The 22,011-nt window shown below is 35.7% G+C and overlaps 1 protein-coding gene across 3 annotated transcripts in view; it reads right to left on the bottom strand.

Annotated features, from left to right (window-relative positions):
* The window catches only part of WDR11 (WD repeat domain 11), a 46,052-nt gene that overhangs the window by 2,360 nt on the left and 21,681 nt on the right, over positions 1 to 22,011 (bottom strand). For 2 of the 3 annotated variants that reach the window (XM_040606562.1, XM_040606563.1), the window contains exons 12-28: positions 18,693 to 18,799; positions 16,497 to 16,572; positions 14,905 to 15,013; positions 14,455 to 14,579; positions 13,877 to 14,024; positions 12,919 to 13,025; positions 12,341 to 12,455; positions 10,461 to 10,632; positions 8,787 to 8,895; positions 7,937 to 7,999; positions 6,668 to 6,733; positions 5,737 to 5,908; positions 5,377 to 5,472; positions 3,888 to 4,053; positions 2,890 to 2,987; positions 1,791 to 1,936; positions 896 to 975 (exon numbers count right to left, since the gene is read on the bottom strand). In XM_040606562.1, coding sequence (XP_040462496.1) covers positions 896 to 975; positions 1,791 to 1,936; positions 2,890 to 2,987; positions 3,888 to 4,053; positions 5,377 to 5,472; positions 5,737 to 5,908; positions 6,668 to 6,733; positions 7,937 to 7,999; positions 8,787 to 8,895; positions 10,461 to 10,632; positions 12,341 to 12,455; positions 12,919 to 13,025; positions 13,877 to 14,024; positions 14,455 to 14,579; positions 14,905 to 15,013; positions 16,497 to 16,572; positions 18,693 to 18,799 — 1,955 coding nt within the window. Of the gene's footprint in view, positions 1 to 895; positions 976 to 1,790; positions 1,937 to 2,889; positions 2,988 to 3,887; positions 4,054 to 5,368; positions 5,473 to 5,736; positions 5,909 to 6,667; positions 6,734 to 7,936; positions 8,000 to 8,786; positions 8,896 to 10,460; positions 10,633 to 12,340; positions 12,456 to 12,918; positions 13,026 to 13,876; positions 14,025 to 14,454; positions 14,580 to 14,904; positions 15,014 to 16,496; positions 16,573 to 18,692; positions 18,800 to 22,011 lie in introns of those variants that run through there. The other variant, XM_040606564.1, reaches the window with a different exon arrangement.

Below are 22,011 nucleotides of genomic sequence, written 5' to 3'. Positions count from 1 at the left end.
GACAAAAAATTGCTTTAAATTCTACTATTGATGCATATTATCATTTATTAGACAATATGCAGAGTGCTATAAATAAAACAGATAGGTTTCAGATACACTTAAGTACCTACCATAATACCATGTCGTAACTTGCAAAAGAAGTTAAGAAATTGTAAGCTCATACTACAAAATTTGTTCGTTAAATTAGATTTGGAGTTATCTACGTGACTTATTAGTAGCCTTTTTTATTTACAAGCTGACATCAGTGATGACTCCATAAAATACAATCAGGTATTATTTACATATGCATTATTTTTTACTGCACATAATACAGAAGTCAGAACAACTGTTGAGAGTTTCCAGAACACTATGTTAGATGTGCAGACTGCAGTGAGCAATATTTAGATACTATTAAAATACTACATTTTCAGCCCATCTGATCTTGAACTTTAATTTTCTTTGTTGTCACTGTCTCAGAACTGACTCCTTCCTAAAGAACCTCAACTGCTAAAACAGTATGTTGATCTGTAGAGGGGTTCAATGAAGGGATTATTTTTCCTGAGATACAGAGTTTAAAAGATAACTGAACCACTATACAGGCTGCAGTAATGATTTCAAGTTCTGCAAAGAACATTTTATCATCCGCTCTTTTCTCTCCTATGATTATTTTTTTCACTTTTAGTTTGGTTTCTAGTGCCACAGGCCTCACAGAGCATCAGGAGGAGGTAATGTTACGGATTTATGCAAACGTCTTCCTTCCGCTTGTTTCCTCATACTTCCTTCAAACTACACTACCTGGAAAATAAATACTAGGAACACCTATTCCTGTGCAGACCAGTTCACCTAACACTGGCTCACGCATACTCACTGTTTACGAGCACAGAGGTGCAGAAACAGGATTTCAGAAAAAGGATATTTGTATCATCATTCATTTCAAACGCCCCGTACTTCAGACAAGCTTCAACAAATAAAGCCGCTCTATCAAAGTACCTCATGCTGTTAAATGAGGAAAAGAAGGAATAATGCGTTAGGATGCAAAACAAAGTATTCCAGGACATTGCATCAGAAGACTTGCATACAGGCTTTTAAAACTTTGCACCTAGACCTGGAGAGGCAAATCTCTTCTGCCCTGAGGGCTGAACAAGGCTTCCGATCATCACCAAGGTTAAACAGTCCGGCTGTTTAGCTGCCACTACGGCACATATCCACACCTACAGCACATGCTGCTCTACCTTGCGCTCTGCTCCTCCACGTTTCACAGCCCTTGAGTATTCACTACATCACGATGGTGCTAAGTGCGTTCCTCGGGCAGGGATGCTGCTGCCCCGCTCCCAGGCAGGATGTAGGAACAGGTCATACTGTTACTCTGGTCCCTTGTACTGCATCGTGCTCCTCTTGCACCTGTTAGTCTGGCACTTCCCTTTCCCCAAGCTTTTTTTTTTTTTTTACATCTCCCCTTTCTCCTTGCACTCAAGGAACTGACATTTGATGCAAAGTTTTTGAAAGATCAAGGCTCAACTTCCTGCAAAATAATCATAGCTATTATAAATTGTTACTGCTTGGTCAATGTGGGCTAGAAATCTTAAAGCCAGCAGTAGATTTAAATGCCGGTGTATCTCCTGAAATTTCACCAAAAACATCAGTTCCAGCATACACAAACGATGCAGTGCTGAGGTTAAAGAAAAACATTCTAAAATAGAAACAAACGTCAAAACTGCAGACTCCCTCCTTCCCCTTTGACTTCTAGTCACAAATCCTTACGTAACAATTCTGGGCGTGAAAAAATACAGATTGCGCAGTTTCATCTTTACCTGTGCAACATCTCTGCAACTTTTGTAAAGCATCCAAGTGACAAGAGGACAAGAATGGCTCTGGACTTCTGGTTGACTTGTGGAGAGCAAAGGTGATCTACCCAGCGCTTTAACACATCAGCACACTCCTCTGAGTTCAAACGAACCTTTAAGAGATGGGAAAGCCCATTATGAATTCTCAGCTGCCAGTTAAACAGAGCGTTCTGCTTCTGTTTCATTTTTTTCAGTGAAAGACTTTAAGCAGAAGTAAAAGCATCTGAAATTACCAGTTTTTTCATAAAAAGTACGCTTATACTCCACTCAGATCACTCCACGTTTAGATGTGATTAACATTATTTTTACCACAAGGCTTTTCTAAAACCCCAAGTATCAAGCAGTTAGAAATTTTTATGCTTTACTGAAGACTTAAGGACAAAAAAAAATAATGAAAAAATCATCTTATTCTTCTTAAGAGTGAGAGTCACTCATTTAGAAAATTTGAGCAGGCCTTTTTCCATACTTTCTGCAGGAAATTTAACAGAAACTTTTCTTAGAGGCAGTGAAAGGTCATTCTTACTGACTCCTGTCCATTATAATTCGGAGAATGAATGCTATGTCTAGGTTCCTTTACTGTAATTACATCTGCATACCAAAAGAGAAGTTGATGCAGATTTATGTGGTTGGTACTAACCTTAAAATCAGCTCACACACTACCTGGAGCTCAGCACAAAGTCACTGTCTAATTGCTTCTCCACTTCCAGGAGTGGTTTTTTGCAGTTTCTTATGAACTCTGTACTGCCACAGCTATATGCAACTTCACAAACCACTGCTCAAAAATTAGATAATTGAGTATTCCAATAATTTTTAGGTTCCAGTCCTGTAAATCTGGACAGCCAGGGTAGACCTCTGTAGTTAAAAGGCCGAAGAACCAGCTGCCAACACCTACTGAATGGATTGGCTTGTTACAGCTCAACACATGGTAAGAACCGATGATACTATTTCAAATTGGTGTTTCAGTTTTTTAAGTTTTGAGAACTATAGCACTCTCATCAGCCTTCATACCTACATAAACTAAGCAGGTCATTTATGTTAGCAGACTGAAATGTGAGAGGTGACATACCTTTGCAAGCCATGCTGCACGATTCCACTCACCATAAGTTTGTAAGTAGCGACAGGCATCAGCAGCCTTATCAATCAGACATAGTAACTGCACACCCTCTGGAAAATAAAAAGCACACAATATAATAAGTTCAGGGAAAAAAAAGAGTTGCTACGGAAGTGTGAGCAGGTCAATCACCCTCAGGAAAAGGATCTCCAGATCCTTCTTAGATATGAAGATATCAAAAAATCCTGATTTCTACCACCTGGCTCTCCATATACCCTGGGTGTCAGTTATTGTATCTTCTTCCTGGGCTACAGAGCTTAGAAGGACCTCACAAAGCTCTCATTTATGTTTGTCCTAAATACAAATGACAAGAAGTTCACTCGACGTCCCACCATCAAGAGATAATGAACTTTGTAAATCAAATAAATGGATTTTTTATGTAAATTTTAACGCTGTCTGTAGCGTAATTATTAACAGTGAAGTCTTAATTGTCCACAAAGTGGAAAGGATTTTTTCCAGACAAGTACAGGCATTTGTACTTTCTCTGGGTATCTTTGAATATTTCAGTCAATCACCGTATGGTGAACATATCTTGCATTAAGCAAAATTAACCTGTATTATAAGAACACACACTTGTTGAAACAAGTTCTGAACTGGAAAGGAAACTAAGTCCATATTTCTATTTCAGTAATAAGATATCAATAGTTAATTAATTCTTTAGATTGGGATGTGGAAAATATGTAGCTTTATGTGCTCGGCCTCTTTTTGTGCAAAGAATTACTAAAAGAATCACTCCAAAAAATGGTTTCCAATGAAAATCAAAAGTTGAACTTCATATTTGAGTTACTGATCATTTCTGCATTAACTACTCTAGGTAATGCACACTATAACATATGCAACATATAAGATCTATTACATCAGGACTTCCTCCTCTCCCATCTCCATTAGCAGCCTTAATCATGTTCAGAATTACTAGGTAATGAGCAAAAGAAAAATTCAAATCATATTCTTACCTGCGAGCTTTCCATTGGCTATCATGTTGGTTGCTACCAGTTTAATAGTACTTTGAGATGGACCTGATGAGGTGACAGTTGTGACCAAGCAAGCTTTGAGTGAATCGCAGTAATAATGGGCATTCTCGGAACTTGTCTCTAACAGTAGTTGCACTGCTCTGTCAGTCTGGCAAGAGAAAAAAACACCACAACTTTGACCACAAAGTATTCACTTTTGTTTAAAAGCCTTTCTGGTTTTACCCTTTTTAAGACATGGAACAAGCAAAGTTATTCTAAAACAGACTACAACAATATATACCAGCATAGTATTAATTAAAATTCTATTTAAAGAAATCATCTGTAGGAAGTATAGCATTTAAAACCCCACCATGAATATAATGTTTAATCACAGACTAATGCTTTTAGAACAGGCCAAAGAAAAATTTTGTTCAGTATATTTATTTCCTTGTTTACTTAAACTTTTGCTGTGTTATAAAAGGAAGAAAAGCATTTAAGGTAGGCAGAGAAGAAATAAAATTGTAAAGATGCAGAAACTGGCCAGATCTCAAGGACTGACTCAGTACCTGATATTTAAAATAAAAGGTAGAATTTGGCCATTTACAATGTTCGCTACAGCTGAGCACCTAATCAGCTGGGCTCATTACACTGCCTGCAGGCACCTGTCTCCAGCTGGAATGAATCACTGCAGGTATGTCATCTCTGCCTGTTCCTGAAATGAGGTGCCTAACTTTGAGAGGTCAATTTGGTAAGGTCAGTCAAGCTGATGGCTCAGATAATTACAGAAATAATGAAAAGTCACATTAAATACATATTAAAATCCAGTACAGTGATTCAAGAAACCGGCATTTTAATATTTTAAGAAACTGGCATTTTAAACAGACTATCTACAGACTAAATATTTCTGGCATCTTTTACTGGTAACATTTGTTGACGTTTTTGCGAAGTGGCAAAAATCTTCTAAGTTCAACCTAGCATTACCACAGCTATTTTTGGAAATGGATTCAGCACAACTGCATTAGTAGGGAATAGCTGATGATATATACTGTACAAATGCAACAAAATATATTATCAGAGTCTCAGTGAGCAGCTCTGTACAGCATCTCTGCTCAGTACACAACTCCCAAAAGCTTAGCTACATCCTTTGTTACCTAAAATGAGAATGTGAAGTGCAGACTGAGTTATCCCAGAGATGTTAAATTTTAGTTTTTTCTGGGAAAGGTAAGTTTTTTCCAGCCGCAAGATGGAAAGAAAGATTTTTATAGGGTTCCCATGTAAGTCTGAAGCGGGTAACAACAAACATTACCATACAACATGTCATTACACAAAGTCTGCAGTGTAATAATAACATATTAGTACAGCAAAAACCATGCACTGGCTGAATTGAAGTATGAAACAACAGGTATGATTTAGACTAAACTTCACTTGAATAGGGTAAGTACATAAAATGTACAGGGAAGAAGAATAAAAAATTCAAATATTACCCACAAACCTGGCCCAAGAGAAGAAGCTGATCAGCACATTTCCTGGTATGATCATATGTTGATCTCTTCACTTCCTGGAGATTTACCCTTTCAAGTTGGAATTTCTGTACAAAGAACAAAAAATGTTTTAAATATTAAGACTACCATAAGAAATAAAAATAAGCATTTAAAAGATATGGAAGTATTTTGAGAGGTTTTGGAACATCTCCTATTTTTAAATAATAGGGAGTGATTTAATCCAGAGTGGTATGATACTAACAGAAGTGAAATATGTATAGTGAAAAGCTGTAAGATAATGTTACAATGCTGAGCATTTATTCCGCTGATGACATTCTTATTAGAACTATTTTTAACTCCTTTTGAAATACCTGGAAGTAATGATTTTCACACAGTGTGTCATAGCATATATCCAAGGGATTAACCAATTGTTCTTGAAGGATAGCTGTGTCCGTTGGTTTTGCAGGCTTTTCCTGGGATAAGCTGTGCAAATAGTGGGCAGCAATAGTCCAGAAATGCAGTTCAGACTCATCCCCATACAGTCTGAGAAGAAACAAATTGGGACAAGAAATACGTATTTTTTTCATATGCCACACAAAAATACACATTTAAAATCTTTTTACAGAGACCACGCGTTCTTGAGGGCACCACAAGTACTTTGTATGATCAGTGGGACAAACTACATGAAAAAGATTAAGGAATGAGATCGAGCAAGCTAGGTAAGTAAGAGGTTGGACAAAAGACTGTTACAATAGCAATTAATCTCTGTGAATGTTCAGCAATGTGGAAATTTATATTTTATTACTATTTTACACTTCATCGCCAATATCCTCTTTCAAGCACACGACAGTTATCAAGTTTGAAAAACATCTCTGAATACAGACGGATTAAAGTTAACTATAGTTTAGGCAGAATAACACAGAACAAAACATTTGAAATAAAAACCAGGCCTTCCTCTGTTTGCATATAATCTATTGGGTGTTCTGAAGTTCTGAGTGACATTTTTGGGCATTGTCCAACTAAATGTTGAGTAGTTAGCAGAAGGACATTTATGAATGTATCTCTAAGACTGAAGGAAGTTTTCTGCATCCAGGAAGTTAATAAAACTAATCATTTCAGCAAGGTAACATTTCCATTCTCAGTCCTGAAACACTCTAATACGGGCATAACAAAGTAGTTTAGGAATTGCACTGACAGAAAGGAGAACTAATTGAGTACTTAAACTTCAGCACATTCATATGCATTAACTGGATCAAGATTTTATTAGGAAACACTTGATATAGTTATCTGAATCGCTACTACCTGGCAACTAGGAGACATCTTTGCAAGAGAGTAAAATCCGGATCAAGCAGAAGTTTTTTTATGTCACTGCAAGAAGACAAAGCCATAAAATAATCTGTTAAATGCTGTGCAATTATTTCTGTTTCGCTGGTTTTGAACACAAATAGAATATATCAGCTACAAATTGAAAAAAAAAAAGTCAAACCAAAAAACACACATTTTTTTCCTGAAGAGAAAAAATGCACCTATAAAACCAATTAGAACAGGAAGCATACATAATCTGAAATATAACTGATCTCAAAGAGCAAGTCACTCTACCAGTTTAAATAGAAATAGTGAGTCTATCAGGAACCCCTTATTCTTGTAATAAAAGGAACAACCACAAGGGTGTATACAAAGCTATAAATCAGCCCACAGTGATCCCACAAATGATAAGATTAATTCAATTACATATAACTTTGCAACTATGTAGTGCCATAGCTTAAGAGATCCACATGCATGAATTTAGGTTACCTAGGTGTCAGACCGGATAAAAACATGCTAAGTTATCTTTTCCATGCTACTAAATGAAAGGACAAAAGGAAAATGGAAAAACTTCTGTTTACTAGCTTTAAAGGTAATTTTCATAGTTTAAATGGAATGTCAAAATCTGTTCTTTGTATAAGCAGTATATGTTCAACTAAAGATTTTTAGAATTGTTTGTCTTTTCTTCCTCGGAGCTTAAGTGTCTTAACAAACCTTGGATCATTTAAATAGCAGCGTCCAAGACAGCCTGGACCAACATCAAAGAACCATACATCACTGAGAAGTATTGCCTAAAAAATTATGAATGCTCAGTGGTCAGTTACAAATTATATACTAACCTTAATCAGTATCTTGAAAACTCTTGTTGTCAACCAGTACTACAATAACGCACTGTTAAAAATTCAATACTGACTTCCATCACACTTCATATATTCAGAACAGTACATTTTGAATGCTGAGTCAATATTTAACAAACTACTTTGAGATAGTTTGCTTGTTCAAAAAAATATGTTTCAGATGGTATTATGGTTTATATTAGAAAAATAAAAATATAAATATTAAAATCTTCAATAAAATTAATACAGCACCACCTGTAAGTTACATAAAAACAAAAATTAACTGTTTAAAATAAAAGCTGTCGTTAATCTTATTTTTAGAGAGGCAAAAATAGTTTTTTTCATTAAATTGTGAGTTCCCACAGATTTCACATTTTTTGCCTTCTCTGAATTCCTTAACTTACTCAAATATTAATAGGAAAATTCTTACTTGGACAATGAATTCAACTGCTCTTGAAGAAGGTTTTTAATATTTTCATTCTCTGGATAATCACTGGATTAAAGGAAAAAAAAAAAAAAGAAAAGAAAAAGGTTTCCTGTATCACCAAAATGATAGAATTATCTGAAATGGAAGAGTATTACTGGTAGTAGAAAAACGCAAGAACATATATGGAAACAATCTTTTGTAATCTTATGGTAAGCCATTCATGCAAGATTCCTTGTCCAGTTGCTAGTTCCAAAATAGTAATGAAAGATTGTTCCTGCTTTCTCTCAACCTCAAGAGTCAGAGGTTTTCCGTTTCCCACTTTAATTCACTAACTTGAGATTAATGAAAGGGTCAATACCTACTAGCCCGTTGTTACGTGGCCACCAACAGCACAGAAACACAATGAAGGATACAGAAAGGTGCCCCTACTACGATGAGAAGCATGGCTCTCAAAAGTAAAGACAGGCCTGTCAGACTGGCAGTTAGACCATCACTTTCAATTACATTTTAGGAACCAACTCCTGACTGTCCTTACACTAACTTCTTGAACAAAGAGAACGCAGTTTTTCTCTGAAATTATATAACCTTTAAATGAAATAAAAATACTGCCAATACCTTAAACCAGTGTTCAATAGCCAAGTGCTACTGAAAGTCAAAAGAAATAAAATACTTGACTTTAAAGCTTTTTCCATTTATTACTTTTAGTAATAAATAATGAAGCTATTATCTTTTTGACTGTCCCAAAGAGTGAGGAAACTTACAGTTCCAACAGTTATTTGCACAGAAAGACTAATAAAACATGTAGGGTTTAAAAAAATACTGGTATTTTATAGAGATACATATTTCTTCTTACATGTTTGTAATTTCTAGAGAATATTTCTCATTCCATGGCTGATGCAACAAGAATGCTTTTAAAGCTAATGAAGCCCTTGGAACAAGCAGATAGGGACACCATGCAGGTTCTGAAACAAAAGGAAAAGATTCATTGTTGAGTGGCTAACGTGTAATAACACTGTGTTCAGTAACCATAAAGCGTACCACCTTGTTTGCAAGCACCAGAAGAAAACCATAAATCACGGTCTTTTCATATACACAGCATGGGTTACTAGAAATATAAAGCTTATCTTTACACTCAAGCAAAAACATTTCACAGAAGATACAGGGTTATCAGCCATGCTCAAATGAGAATTTCAGGATATTCCATATTGAATTTCGCCACAGACACCTGGAATACATTTTACTAGCAGTAGGTAGAGCTGTATATAATTATTATTACTATTGCAAGGACATGCTGAAAAAATAAGCACAGCAATCCCAAAATGTATCATAATGCACGTTTCAGTTTTACTTTGCATTTGTAGTTTGTACAGTATAAGACAAGGATTAACACCCATCATCCAAAAAGGATGTTGTGAAGTTTAATACACGTCTATACTAGCAAATAAGATGAAAATTATAGTATTAGCTGTTGCAACACAAATTTAAAAGTCTGTAAGCCTGTATTCAGTACAAGGTTTGGATGATATGCTGTAAATGGTACCCAGTGAATTAGGAGCAAAACAAGTACCAGCCAGCCACATTATTAAATATACAGCAACCCCCTGTACTTCATATGCACTGAATGTTGTTAGGAATCTTGTAAATGTCATTTTGTAACTAAAAGATTATCACAGTGTAGAGGCAGAAGGAAGCTAAACCACACTCAACCTTACCACTGGCATATCCTAACTTCAGCGTGCTTGGTTTTATTAATTTTTGTAGCTTACTATTAAAGAATATTCACTTGATACTAAAAAACCAAAGCTGTGATAAACTACGTATTTCCTCAAACAGCCCACACCACAGCTCCCCACATCATGACTTTGTTTATTACATATGTCCTAATCAGAATCTACATGTTTTAATGAAATTGTATGACTAAAGGCAGGATCAACCAGAAAGACCAAACCAAAAGCAGTTATTTGGAACAATAGTAATAAAAGTAGAAAAATGTATCTTATTTAAATATTTAAATTCCCTTCTTAAACATATGGCAAAAAAAGTCAAACGGCCTTAATACTGCTATTTCAGAGTGCAGTGGGAAAATCTACTTTGGAAAGTAATGAACCAGTCTACCAGTCGACAAACCACCTTTTATATCTGGAAATATCAGAAAAGACATTTTCATACATTAACCAATGTTTCAAAATCATGTAACTAATATCAGTAATGTAGGTACTGATACTAACTGATTTACCGATGCTTTTTAGGTCAACTTGCTAGACATCTGTACAAAAAGCTCTTATTTTGTTACTTTATATTCCAATTAAGACATCAAAAAGTATAGTTTATTAATTAAACCTCTACGAAAAAACACCCCTATTACCTAAGCCTAAAAACATTTATCTGCATCTATGAGAACACTATAGGAACTCCAAATCCTCTACATGTGACAATTCCCTGTTCTAATACAAGTGCTGAACATTTTTATGGTCTACTTACAAAATGAAGTATCTAGCAGTAAACAGCAAAAAGGAAATCAACATACCTATTAAGTCCTGTTCATCCATTCTAAAACACGATGCTTTCATGGACAAGTCTAGAACTCGAATGCATCCATCATCTGACGCCAAGACCACTTTGTCTGAAGTGCACCAGTCCACATCCAGGATTCGGAAATTGACATTTCTTCCACTTCTTATACTGCTCACCATTTGTACCTTGAAAAGTTGAGTTATTTTTCATTTTTAGTAGGCTCTCCATCACATGGTGTAAGACTCTGTCACACGCCCATGAGGCAGACCACAAAATTTGCAATAAAAGGTGAAGTTAGTCATAAATCATTTTAATGATGGTCTTTTCTGGAGAGAAGGGAATTTAAAAACCTTGGCGCAAGGCACGTGGTTGCCCAGAGACAGTATTTTCCCCAACTGAGAGCTGGGAAAAGATCCTTTTGAGGACAGCTGTACAGTTGCCTTTTTTGTGATCTTATTCTGACGTAGAATTTTCACAGTAAACTGGTGGAAATTTACAATCCCTCTTTAATTCCAGTCTGTGATCTAGCATACATGCACCAAGGCAGAAGTGAGGTTCTCATTAATTAACTCATGCTCTTCACAAACATGTTTTTCCTTGATAAATACTGAACTTGTCTAAAAATACATTTAAACATACTATTCACATAAGATTACGGGAACAGGATGATAAGTTGTCCATAAACAAAATATTCCAAACCACACTTTTAACCACAGGTCAGTAGTTAGACATCTTGTAGCTCTTCTGTAGCATAACAGACCATTACAGTTGTTAACACAAGGAAATATTAACAAAGTCTCTGCCGCAGTCAACACTCCTGTTTCCTTTCACTTGTCTTAGAGCAAAGCACGGAGTTAGATGTAAGATACAACAGTCTAGAGCATGTTTACTCTTAGCAGTGACAGAATTAGAGAAAAACGTGGAAATGCTGCATAACTGATTGTAGGCAAATGTAAAGATCTAAGGACAGGATTATATGGATAACAGGACTGAAACTACAAAATATTTCTACAGATATTGTGAAAGATTTTTGGCTGAAAATGTGAATTAATCTTAAATGTTTTCATGTAGAAAACTCCTTCCCTTGTTCCAGAAAAAGAAAGGGAACAGCTACAGGAGGACCATCCTATGGCATCAAAACAATTCAAACCTCAAGGAGAGACGCAGGACAATATTCTGCTCTGCCTACGTAATTCACAGTTGTTGGTCACATCTGCTGTCCAACTCATATCATCAATGGTGAGTTTCGTATTGCTCAAATTACGTGTCTGATTTCAGAGTTGATGCTCATTACAAAGTGAACAAAAAAAAATTAAAATTCCTGTTTCATACCCTCATACCCTGAACTTACTCCGGGACATGTAAAAGAGTCTAATTCCCTTTCCTTCCCCATAGTACTATAATCCCCTGAAAGACCTATGAAAAACTCCAGAAGATTTGTGAATGTTACTACAGAATTTCTGAGTAAGATGAGAAGCTAGACAATGCTAATTACCGAGTGTCTAGCTTTCCGGTATATCCTAATAAATTCTCTTGACTATGCACAGAAGTTAAGAAACCTGTAGTAAAAATACTCTCTTGTCCACAGATTAAATTCTAAGATCGAGGACTCCCCCTTCAATTTTCAATGTCTGCCTCAAAAACATTATAAGGGAATGGCAGAGTATCTCAGACACATTGTCAGCTTTATGAGTGAAAGATGCTTTTTATTGATGACTGCTTAGAAATGCTTCATAGGAACGAGAAGTCTTCCAAGAAAAGCCATACAACTTTACCATACAACTGTCAGCAAGAAATCATGACTAAGTAAAACTTAATCCTTGACTCATCCTGATTTTCAGATGTAGTAGGTGTATTTTGCAAGGTAGCACGTATCAAACAAGAGATGCTTACCTCTTTGGAATCCCAAATTTCTGCTCCATCATTGTACATTGCAAGAAGCTTTTGATTTCCCTTCCCTGGGGCAAAACGTATCTTTTTCACCCAGCTTCGGTGTGTAGGAATCCCCCTAAGAAAAGTACAAATTAATATAAATCCTTCTACACCTAACATTAGGGGTAGTTAAACCCTTTCAATGAACCCTGCGTATCCTATTATTGTACAGGTCGAGAAGGAGAACTATCTATCGATATACGCACAAATGGCTATCCAAATTATGAAAACTAAGATTAAATGCTTGAAAAAGAAACTACAATACTTTTTACCAAAAGCAATTGCAGATTTAATGTAAGAAAGATATCTAGCTGTTTTAAAAACCTTGACAAAATGTTAACACATTTGAAGACACAAAAGATGAAATACAGTAAATTGTAACACAGTGGGCATTTTCTGAAATTTTATTTCAAAATGCTTGCATTTTTCCCCCTCAAACACCACAGATGACCTCTTACAGTGAAGGACAAAAATGAGGAGGGGGGGAACACTCTTTAACACTCATTACCTCATATTTGTCAATTAAATTGCATTCATACCTGGATACTCTAGCTTTCAAATCCCAGAAGTTTAAGTTTCCATCAACATCCCCAAGAACCAGGATATCCCCTTTCCAGGCAATACATGTAATGCTACCCATACTTCCCTGGGAACAGTTAAGAAGCAGAACAAAATCTTATGATTAATAGAGTCAAACATAGGAACAAACATTTCAACATTTGTATTTAATTTCTTTTTAAATATTATATGACATGACAGACCACATTCTGCTCAGTTAAAACAGAAACAATTCTGTTGAATATAAGTATTTATCTAGGCAGTCATATTTGCTTCAATATGCTTCAACATATGTTTCCTTCCAAGAAATTTTGGGTTTAAAGCAATGGAAATCACTTCTCTGTCTCTTGTTGCAAGGAAACATCAACATGACAGACTTCATTAATCAAAATAGTAGCATATAATAAGGTAGGAAAAAAAATTAAAATAATTTCTATTTGTGAGTTCAATTTATCAAAGCCTTCAAGAACAATTGAAAAAAGAAAGACCATTCTTCAGAGTAACTGGGAAAAAAACAAACTTAAAACTCACAAAAGGGTGCCCTGGCCCACTTCAGTTGTCCTTATGATGTATAATAAAATCCATTAACAGAACATAGCCATGTTTCAGTAACATTCTCTTTTTTATTCAACCTTCTTGTATATGTTTTACTAAAATTCTTTAAAATATGCCATGTTATTTATTCAGAAAGCAAGTCAGGGCCTATGAAGAGTCTAACTTGTAAAAAAGTCATTAATTTCAACAGCTTTTTCAATAGAAAACGTATAAGATTGTGAAAACAGAATTGCTACTGTTTTTGAAGCTGGGCTTTTTATTTCATATTTCAAACTACTACATTAATGACCATGTGTCACCCCAATGCATATCACCAATCCTTTTTCTAGCAATCACAGCTAAGAAAAAATTAAAGCATCAATGATATGGAAAACTGGAACTCACATCAGGAGGAATTCTTGCACTGTCTTTTACAGAGTTTCCTTCTACTGTGAGGTGATAAACCTGCCCATCAGCACCTGTAAATACAAAGTGCTCTCTGGCAGAAATGTTCTGGCTCAGCTCCGATTTACTTTCGGCTTCCTGTAACAAGCTTTAAAGAGAATGCAATGAGACACAAGAGTTTCTTCCTTGAAATTTGAACTGCAAGGGAAATTCTCACTAAGTAATGAACAGAGGCAGCACAAAAATGCATATATCCTCCAAAACAATGTATCCAGAAGCAACAGTTAACCCATTTATCCACATGTGTAAACATTCCGGGGCAAAGAAGAGCTTTATTTCAAGAATCAGGTAGCTAATGGACTGCTATGGACACAATGGAGAGAAACAAATACACTCTTTCTCTTATTCAGCAGTAAATCAAAGTTTCACATCTAAAAGATAAAGGGAGACCCGCAGAGTTGCTTTGCCTGGTGTGTACTCAAGAATCAGTTCCAAAATATTCTGCTCTATAGACAGAACAGTGGCACATGGTGGAAAACAACTGATACAGTATAGAATTATATCAGAATGAGAAATACCTAATCATAGAAGATTCAACACTGCTAACTTCGGTATCTGATGCAACCGTCTGCCGCGCCATGGCCTCACGGGCTGCTAACTGCTTCTTCCTCAGGCTTTTCAAGTTATGAGAAGGTGACCATTCCTGTGAAAATTTGTCCAGGAAAAATGGAAAAGACAAATGTTTATTCCTTGAGTTTACTGGGTGTTTTCCTGTTAATTGTGATTTCAATGAAAACTGCTTTCTATGACATCTCCCTCTGTCACCCAAGTTGCAGACCGTATCTTTCCACCAGTACCTCCTTTTTTCTTCTTTTTCTATTTGATGACAGATGAAAAGGGACGGGTGAAAGCACTTATCTGTATGCTACCAGTAAAGCAACATTTTGCTGCAAAATTGTTCATATATTTTTGTACTATCTCAACATATTACATTTACTAAACAATAAGTAACAGATATTATTCCTTACCAAAGCAGTCACTGTAGGGAAGTTTTTAGACATTTCTCTGAGTAGAGTGCATGTTCTGACATCCCAGATCTCCAGTGGTTTGTCTTTAAACACGACAGCTAGATACTGCCTAAAACAAATAAGAACTTACTACGTCAAAAGTAATCATTCCATTTTAATTTGAGCATTTTACTTCACACACATTGTTCATATCAGCTCTGGAAACCCTCATAAACTAAGAGGAAGCAGAGTAAATTAACTTGGCTCAAATCCCACACTGAAGCTTGCGATTTCCTTGAGTTACTAAGGTACAAAAGAGACCTCCTTCAAAGCTAAAAGAATTAGAAATTTCTGTCAGGTGGTACTGCTCAATTACTGTAAAGGAGACAAGGGAAGTAATTCACAGAAGGCAGCAGCACCTCTCACTTAGCCATATTCAGCCTGAGCCGATGACTGCACGAGATATCAGAAAGGCATATCAAGACTGCAGGCTGGACAGATATTTTTTTTTTCTCGCTACTCCAGACACATGCCACTTCCCTAATCCAGTGATAAATGAACACAAAATCCTCTTACACTAAACCATTTGTCACTCATGTCTTCAGACCTTTCGCCTGTGGAGCCTGCCGAGTAAAACACCTTCCATCTACCACTTTTCACATTTAACTTCAAAATACAGAGGCTCTGCAGCTATACACACTCTTTTCTACTGCATTAATCTCTATTCAAACGAACTATCCTTTCTTGTTCTCACTTAACCTTCCAGTCTCTTCACCTAAACCCACGGCTGTTCTTAATTCTTAATGTATTAATAAGACCATTATATAGTTGAATTCTTCCAAATTCTCTGGAACACATAAATACTTCTGAAAATATTCCTATGCAAGCTAGAGAACACTAATCTTTTTCCTCCACTGTAAAGACACGACACTTAAAATTTAGACAATGCCTTATTCAATGCAACACTAATTTCATTTACACAGGAAAGTAAAGTAATCTCACAGAGTACTGCTGATGTTATTTTTGATACTATGAAGACCAGGGCCTCCTGTCACAGGCCTAACCTCAAAATAAGCAGGATTTGATGGTAAACAATTTGGTTATTTATCAGCTGACTTCCCAAACAACTAAACCTCACACGTGGTTTTCCAGCAGAAAATTATCATAAAAGGTATGTAATATATAGTCAGAAAAAATTAATAAACACGTGAAAAATCATCCCACCTTTAATACCAATCTTCTGGTTTTAAGTAAGGCTTAAGTTATAGAAAAGGGAATGAACTCCTAACATAATCAAAGCTGACAAAAATTGTTCAGCACTTTTACTCTCCCTAATATAATCAAAACATCTGTTCAGTGCACACAACTCTGAAAAGAACCAAAACATTAATGACTGACCCTGCAATGTGACCGGGTCCTGAAGTGACAAAGTCAACGATGGGAACACTCACAGTTTTTGCACTTTGAACTAATACTCTGAATAGTTTTCTCTTGATGCTGTTGCACATTTTTCTATACTCTCTGGACTGTTTTTTCCTGGAATTTCTATTAAGTCATGAGGATCTTCATGCAGTACAGTAAAATTTACAAATGTCACAAGGCTAATTACTTACTTCAAATGAGACACCTTTATCATTTCAATAGCTGGCTCGTCATTGCCTCGCTCCCCACGAAATGAAATGCTCCTGCCTGGAATACAAAAACATCAGGGAAAAGAAAAACATTTACTAAACTAAATATAAATACAGAAATAGTTTATAAATTGTTCTGTGTGTAAACAGAAACAGCTTACAAACTAAACCAGAACATCTCTAAGTAACCTGCCATTTTTTATATTAGTCTTGTCATTGTTGAAGTTTTACTGCATTTCGAAGGACTAAACATAATGTAAACTCTACTAATGTAAGAGTTGACTTGCATCCAGAGCACTACTGAAACTGATGCATCATCAGCATTACATAAATAAAGACTTATTTTGCACTTAAAGCCAATGAGCACTTATTTCCCCAAGGAGGAAGTTCACCAGTTTTCAAGTTTTGTAAGAGAAATTAACTCTGCAAGTATTTCCATGGTCAAATTAACAGAACCATTCTCTCTTTCCAGCTAAACCAATAAACCTTAAGAACTTATAATCTTATCCCCAACAAAATTTTCACCCATATGTACAACGTGTTGGAGAATTAAAAGTGTTATACATATCACTAAAATAAATAACAACGTACAAACACCAGGGTATCACAGCAACTCCTATGCAAGTTTCATTCTCCTTAGCTTTCAAGAAAATTTCAAGTTTTCGAACTCCAGCTGTTCTTGTGGCTACTCATACCTAAGTTACTTATGCCAGTTATGTGAATAAATCTAGTTATCAACAATGCTAGTTAGTGCTCTCATGTCAGAGGCCAGGCTAAGGAAACCTTCCAGCTCTATTTTCTTCGTTAGTGATGAAACACCTTTGGAATTTTTGTCCTATTTGTTTGTTCAGAGATGTAAATGAGAATTTTGTCACAGTATTCATGAAGTAAATACATATCAGCAGAGTTTTCCTAGCACCAAAACAGAAAGTTGAGCTAATTAGTGACAGAAGAACCAGCAATCAAACAGTTAAGTAGTTATGCCTTTCTTGTAAGTTTTAAAAGAGGAAATGTACCTATTTTGAAGCAAACCATATGCTAAGGTCTCAGGTATTCACATTTACTTTAAACTTGGTTGCCTGTGGAAATACTGAACCTTTTATCACTTATAATTGTTTCAATACTGATTTAAAAAGTGAGTGAAAAATCAAAATGCCATTTTAGATGAGATTAAAATCAAAACAAAAAAAGATACATACTTTGAAAAATTAAACAAATCAACAAAAGACATATGGAAAAAAATACAATACTGTCATGTTAAAAGAATAGCCTCTTTGTGCAGCACCCTGGAAATAAAAAAACCTGGTCTTTTCCATAAGCTTAAAAAAAACAATTAAAAAAACCCTTTATGCTAGATAAAGCAATTCATAATTAGCCATGTGTTACAAGATTTAGGCTCTTCAATTAGAAATTAAATGGCTTCAGGTTTTCACATTCAAATATAATTTAATATTATTGAAGTGCTTCCTATTTTTGATTGTCTGATCTCCCAAGTTATTCGTCCTAGTATTGTACATATATTGAGTTTAGTCACAAATATATTTGTCATCCGTTAGAAAGCCAGAATGTTTTAAAAACACACATAGCATGTTAATTTTGCTATCAACAGTATCTTCTAAAATGTTATTTATTTTTAAACATTTTCAAATATTTACAAAAGTATCAGGTTTTATTATTATAATACCCATTTTATATTTATACACCCACTCAAATTCTGGCCACATGCCTGCCCTAACTTGAAAAATTATCTGTTGCTGACACATCACAATAAACGGTTCAACGCTATTTCAGGCACACAGAAAACAATGGGTGTAACTGTGACAAAACACATTTTGAACTACATGCATTTTGTGAACAAAATACACCGCTAATACCCATGCTGCGGGAATGCTCCTAAACCTCCTGCTGACACATAGTCATTCTTTTAGTAAGTCCAAGCCAAAAACATCTTTGCAAAGGTGGTGTTTTCAAGTCTGTCTGCAGAGCACCAGATGGAACACATTATGTGGCTTCACAAGGACAGAAGAGCAGAACCAGTTAAAACTCCTCATTACTTTATTTTGTCGTGACAACAGAAGGGAAAAAAAAAAAAAAAAAAAAAAAGGTCTAAGAACTTATGTTTGTCACTCCCCAGCAGATCTGTCAGCCTCTTGTACAAATGTCTTAGGAAATACTAACCTGTTGGTAGGTCCACCAGCTGCAGCTCATTCCTTACTAGCCCCAGATTGTTAGGTGTTGATGTGGCAAAGGAAATAAATCCAGTCAAACTTATCCACTCGATTCCCCTGTCATCAGAAGAGAGTATATGAAGCATATTAGCCAAAATAATCAAATGGCTAGAAAAGCCTAAGAAGCAGCTATACATTCACAACTATGATAAAAATTTACCAAATTTAAATTAAAGAGCAGCTTTCTTTTCAGACTACACTAGTTCTTCTCTGGTTAGAACACAAATTTCAGTTCGAAACACTGGTAGATTTTGAAAATATCCCTCACAGATACTCAGCGCTAGAGTGGACTATAAGCACTGCTCTGATTAAATCAGTGGTTTACTAGATGGGAAGCACTATCAAGTAACACAATTTTGCTGGCATACAGAAAGAAAAAAAAAATATTAATATGGAGAGCAGGGTAGGTAGACTTGATTCTATCAGTCCAGAGAGGAGAAACAAAGATGATAAAAAAAAAAAAAAAAAAAAAAAAAAAGAGGCGCTGAACAAATTTCAAAGGCTATTACAAAAGAGCTGAAAACCTGTTCGTTGTTTCTCTTAGACCATGCCAAGGCAGCCCTGAACCAAATTACCTTGAAGTGTTGCAAGTAGGTAAAGTTACACTGTGTACAACATACTGTCAGCACACACGTATTCTAAGCAAATTCTTGAAATATACCACAGACCACAACATGATAGAAAGCAGCACTAGGTGGTCCTGTTCCAAAATGAGAGCGTCCTCTTTGCCCATTTCACACACACACTTTGTGCCAGCAAAAACTGCTAAGTGCTTTATCTGTGAAATAAATCAAGGAACATAATCTACAAGAAAATGGAGACTGTTCTAATACATACATATGCCCAAGTTTATTTTAACACAAATAAAAGGATTCAGGTTCTCCTCAAATCCTTGAAACAGATTACTTAGGAACTATTTTCAGGACAACTAAGTCTTCTGTTACATCAATTGTAAAATCATGGTCTGTTTTGCAAGAACATATGTGAAATACGAGAGAGATAAATGACTGTATGTATTATTTACTGTCAGTAAATCCAACTCACATTGTATTAACTAGAAGTTTCCTAAATGCAATGTAGATGGGTGAAAGCAAAAGCACTCCCATAATACTGCGCACATATAAGTTACAGCCATATTTATCTTTATTTTTTTAGTTCAAGCTTTAAAAAAAGGGAAGCTTTATTCCTAAATCATCAAGTAAAATTAAAAATTTAGGACCCAGTCCTTTTCCCACCAGGTCCTATGAAAGTCTAACCAATAATTTCAATCAAAATGAAAAGTATTCAATTATTAATTTAAACGTTACAGGAATGATTGAATAGAAATCTAAAATTGCAATAACGTGTGACATTGCAAGTCTCCGAAGGGTCGTAAATACAAGGAGCTTTCTGAAATGAAGAAATACGAATCCTGACACCTTTCTAATGTTTATCTATTATTCGCCTATGTTTTTTGGAAATAGCAGAGGATACCCATCATGCATGGTTACTGCCAGGAGCTATTCACCATTCTCGTTCACAGACCTGAGGCATTTTCCATACTTCTTTCATCAGCTCAGATTTAACAGGACAGGCCCTTTTACTTTGCTGCTGGCTGGCCATCTGTCAATACCGATGGAAACCTTCAGAAACCCAAGACACTCATAACCAAAAGGAACCCTTAGCTAACTGCTAAGCTACCCTGAAACAATATAATATTTGTTATCGTCACACATGTAAACTGGGAATCTGCAGACAGTGGTTCAAGTTTTAATGAAGGAAACAAGTAATGCCTTCCCTATTGAAATAGCGTCATTTGCAAAATTTCCTCATAAAAGACATCTCTGTCTACTAGAATGAAGGGCTACACTCAGCTGTAAACTATTTCTCAGACTGGATATGAATTTCAGCTATTCTGTACTTTCATCTCAGTTACTTCAGGGGTAAGATTCAGTTGTTTTGATTAATGTTTCCAATGCAAACAAATTACAGAGTGTACTGAAGCAGATAAAAACACAAATGACTTTTCTAGCTGGGAATGGATTGTTGTGGCTTTATGACAAGGCAGCTGCCACTCAAATTAATTATAAGAAAAAGAGGTAAAACTGGAAATAAAACCATACTTTAAAGAATACTACGTTAAAATCTGAATCATATTATCAGAAAATACCCTCAGTCTCCAATTTTGTTATTTAAGAATAATTTTCCTAGTACTTCAAAAGTATTTGTATGGTCTCCATGTCCAAAAGTGAACATCAGCAACGAATCAAGGTTTTCCTTTTTAATAAGGGGAAGGTTAAGAAAAAGAAATTACAGTTAAACGCTGAAAGTGGAGGTAATTGTATATCCTGTAATGGTGACTTCAAAATTCAATTCCAAACATGAGGATTTCACTGCAGCACTGCTTACGCTTCTCAGGCAACAGGTTATGCACAGAAATAAAACCAGCACACCAGCACGTGTGTGACAGAAGTGGTAGATATTTTTCATTCATCTTTCTCTACGTCAAGCAAGTTGTTTTTAAGGAGGTGATGAATGTTTGCAAAGCAGTTTCCCAAAGCGGAGTCAGCTTAAATTCACCTGCTAAAACAGCTTAAATTCAACCACCAACATTTAGTTGCAATGCAGTAATTTTCAAGTTTTGCCTGCAGGCCATGCAAATTCTTGTTACAGTCAGGGAGATTTTAATTTTAAAAATTAAAGCCGTTGCAATCTTGAACTTGCTGAGCTTCAGTGAAAAAGAATGAGAAGCCCTGCTCTAGTCAATTACCTATCTACCAGAATAAGCAAAAGTAGCAGTGAGAGGCATTGCAAACGCATCAGTTTCACTGAACTAGAAGTTGCATCACAGGCATTTTACTTACATGTCTCAAATATAGTCTTCTCTGCATTGAAGATGTATTAGCATCTCCTATCTTACCACAATAGCTCAGATTGCTCCACTTTGAAGACAGAACAGGTATCAGACTTAGTTATTTCATGGATCTTCTTATTCCTCTTAATAATAGCAATTACTTGCTTTTCTCTATCCTGAAAGAAGAAAGACTGACCTCCTGCTCACAGCTTCTTTCACCGAGCATACATGCTCTAGTCTCCTTCTGGATTTTTCCCTCACTTGCTCCTAGCAGTAGCCCGACTGACTTTTCCTTTTGTGTGCTCTGAAGCGTTTCTGCTGCTTCTCACCTCAGTCTCCTTATAAAAACCAAATTAAACTCAAAGGAGAACGATTTACTCTCACAGATCTAAACAAACAGTGAAATAGCCAACTAATAATCATAAATAAAATGAGT

This window comes from Falco naumanni, chromosome 9 (genome assembly GCF_017639655.2).
Source record: "Falco naumanni isolate bFalNau1 chromosome 9, bFalNau1.pat, whole genome shotgun sequence".
In the NCBI taxonomy this organism is placed as follows: Eukaryota; Metazoa; Chordata; class Aves; order Falconiformes; family Falconidae; genus Falco; species Falco naumanni.
The sequence above is the reverse complement of the archived record's forward strand: the minus strand, read 5'-3'. Positions and strand labels throughout refer to the sequence as shown.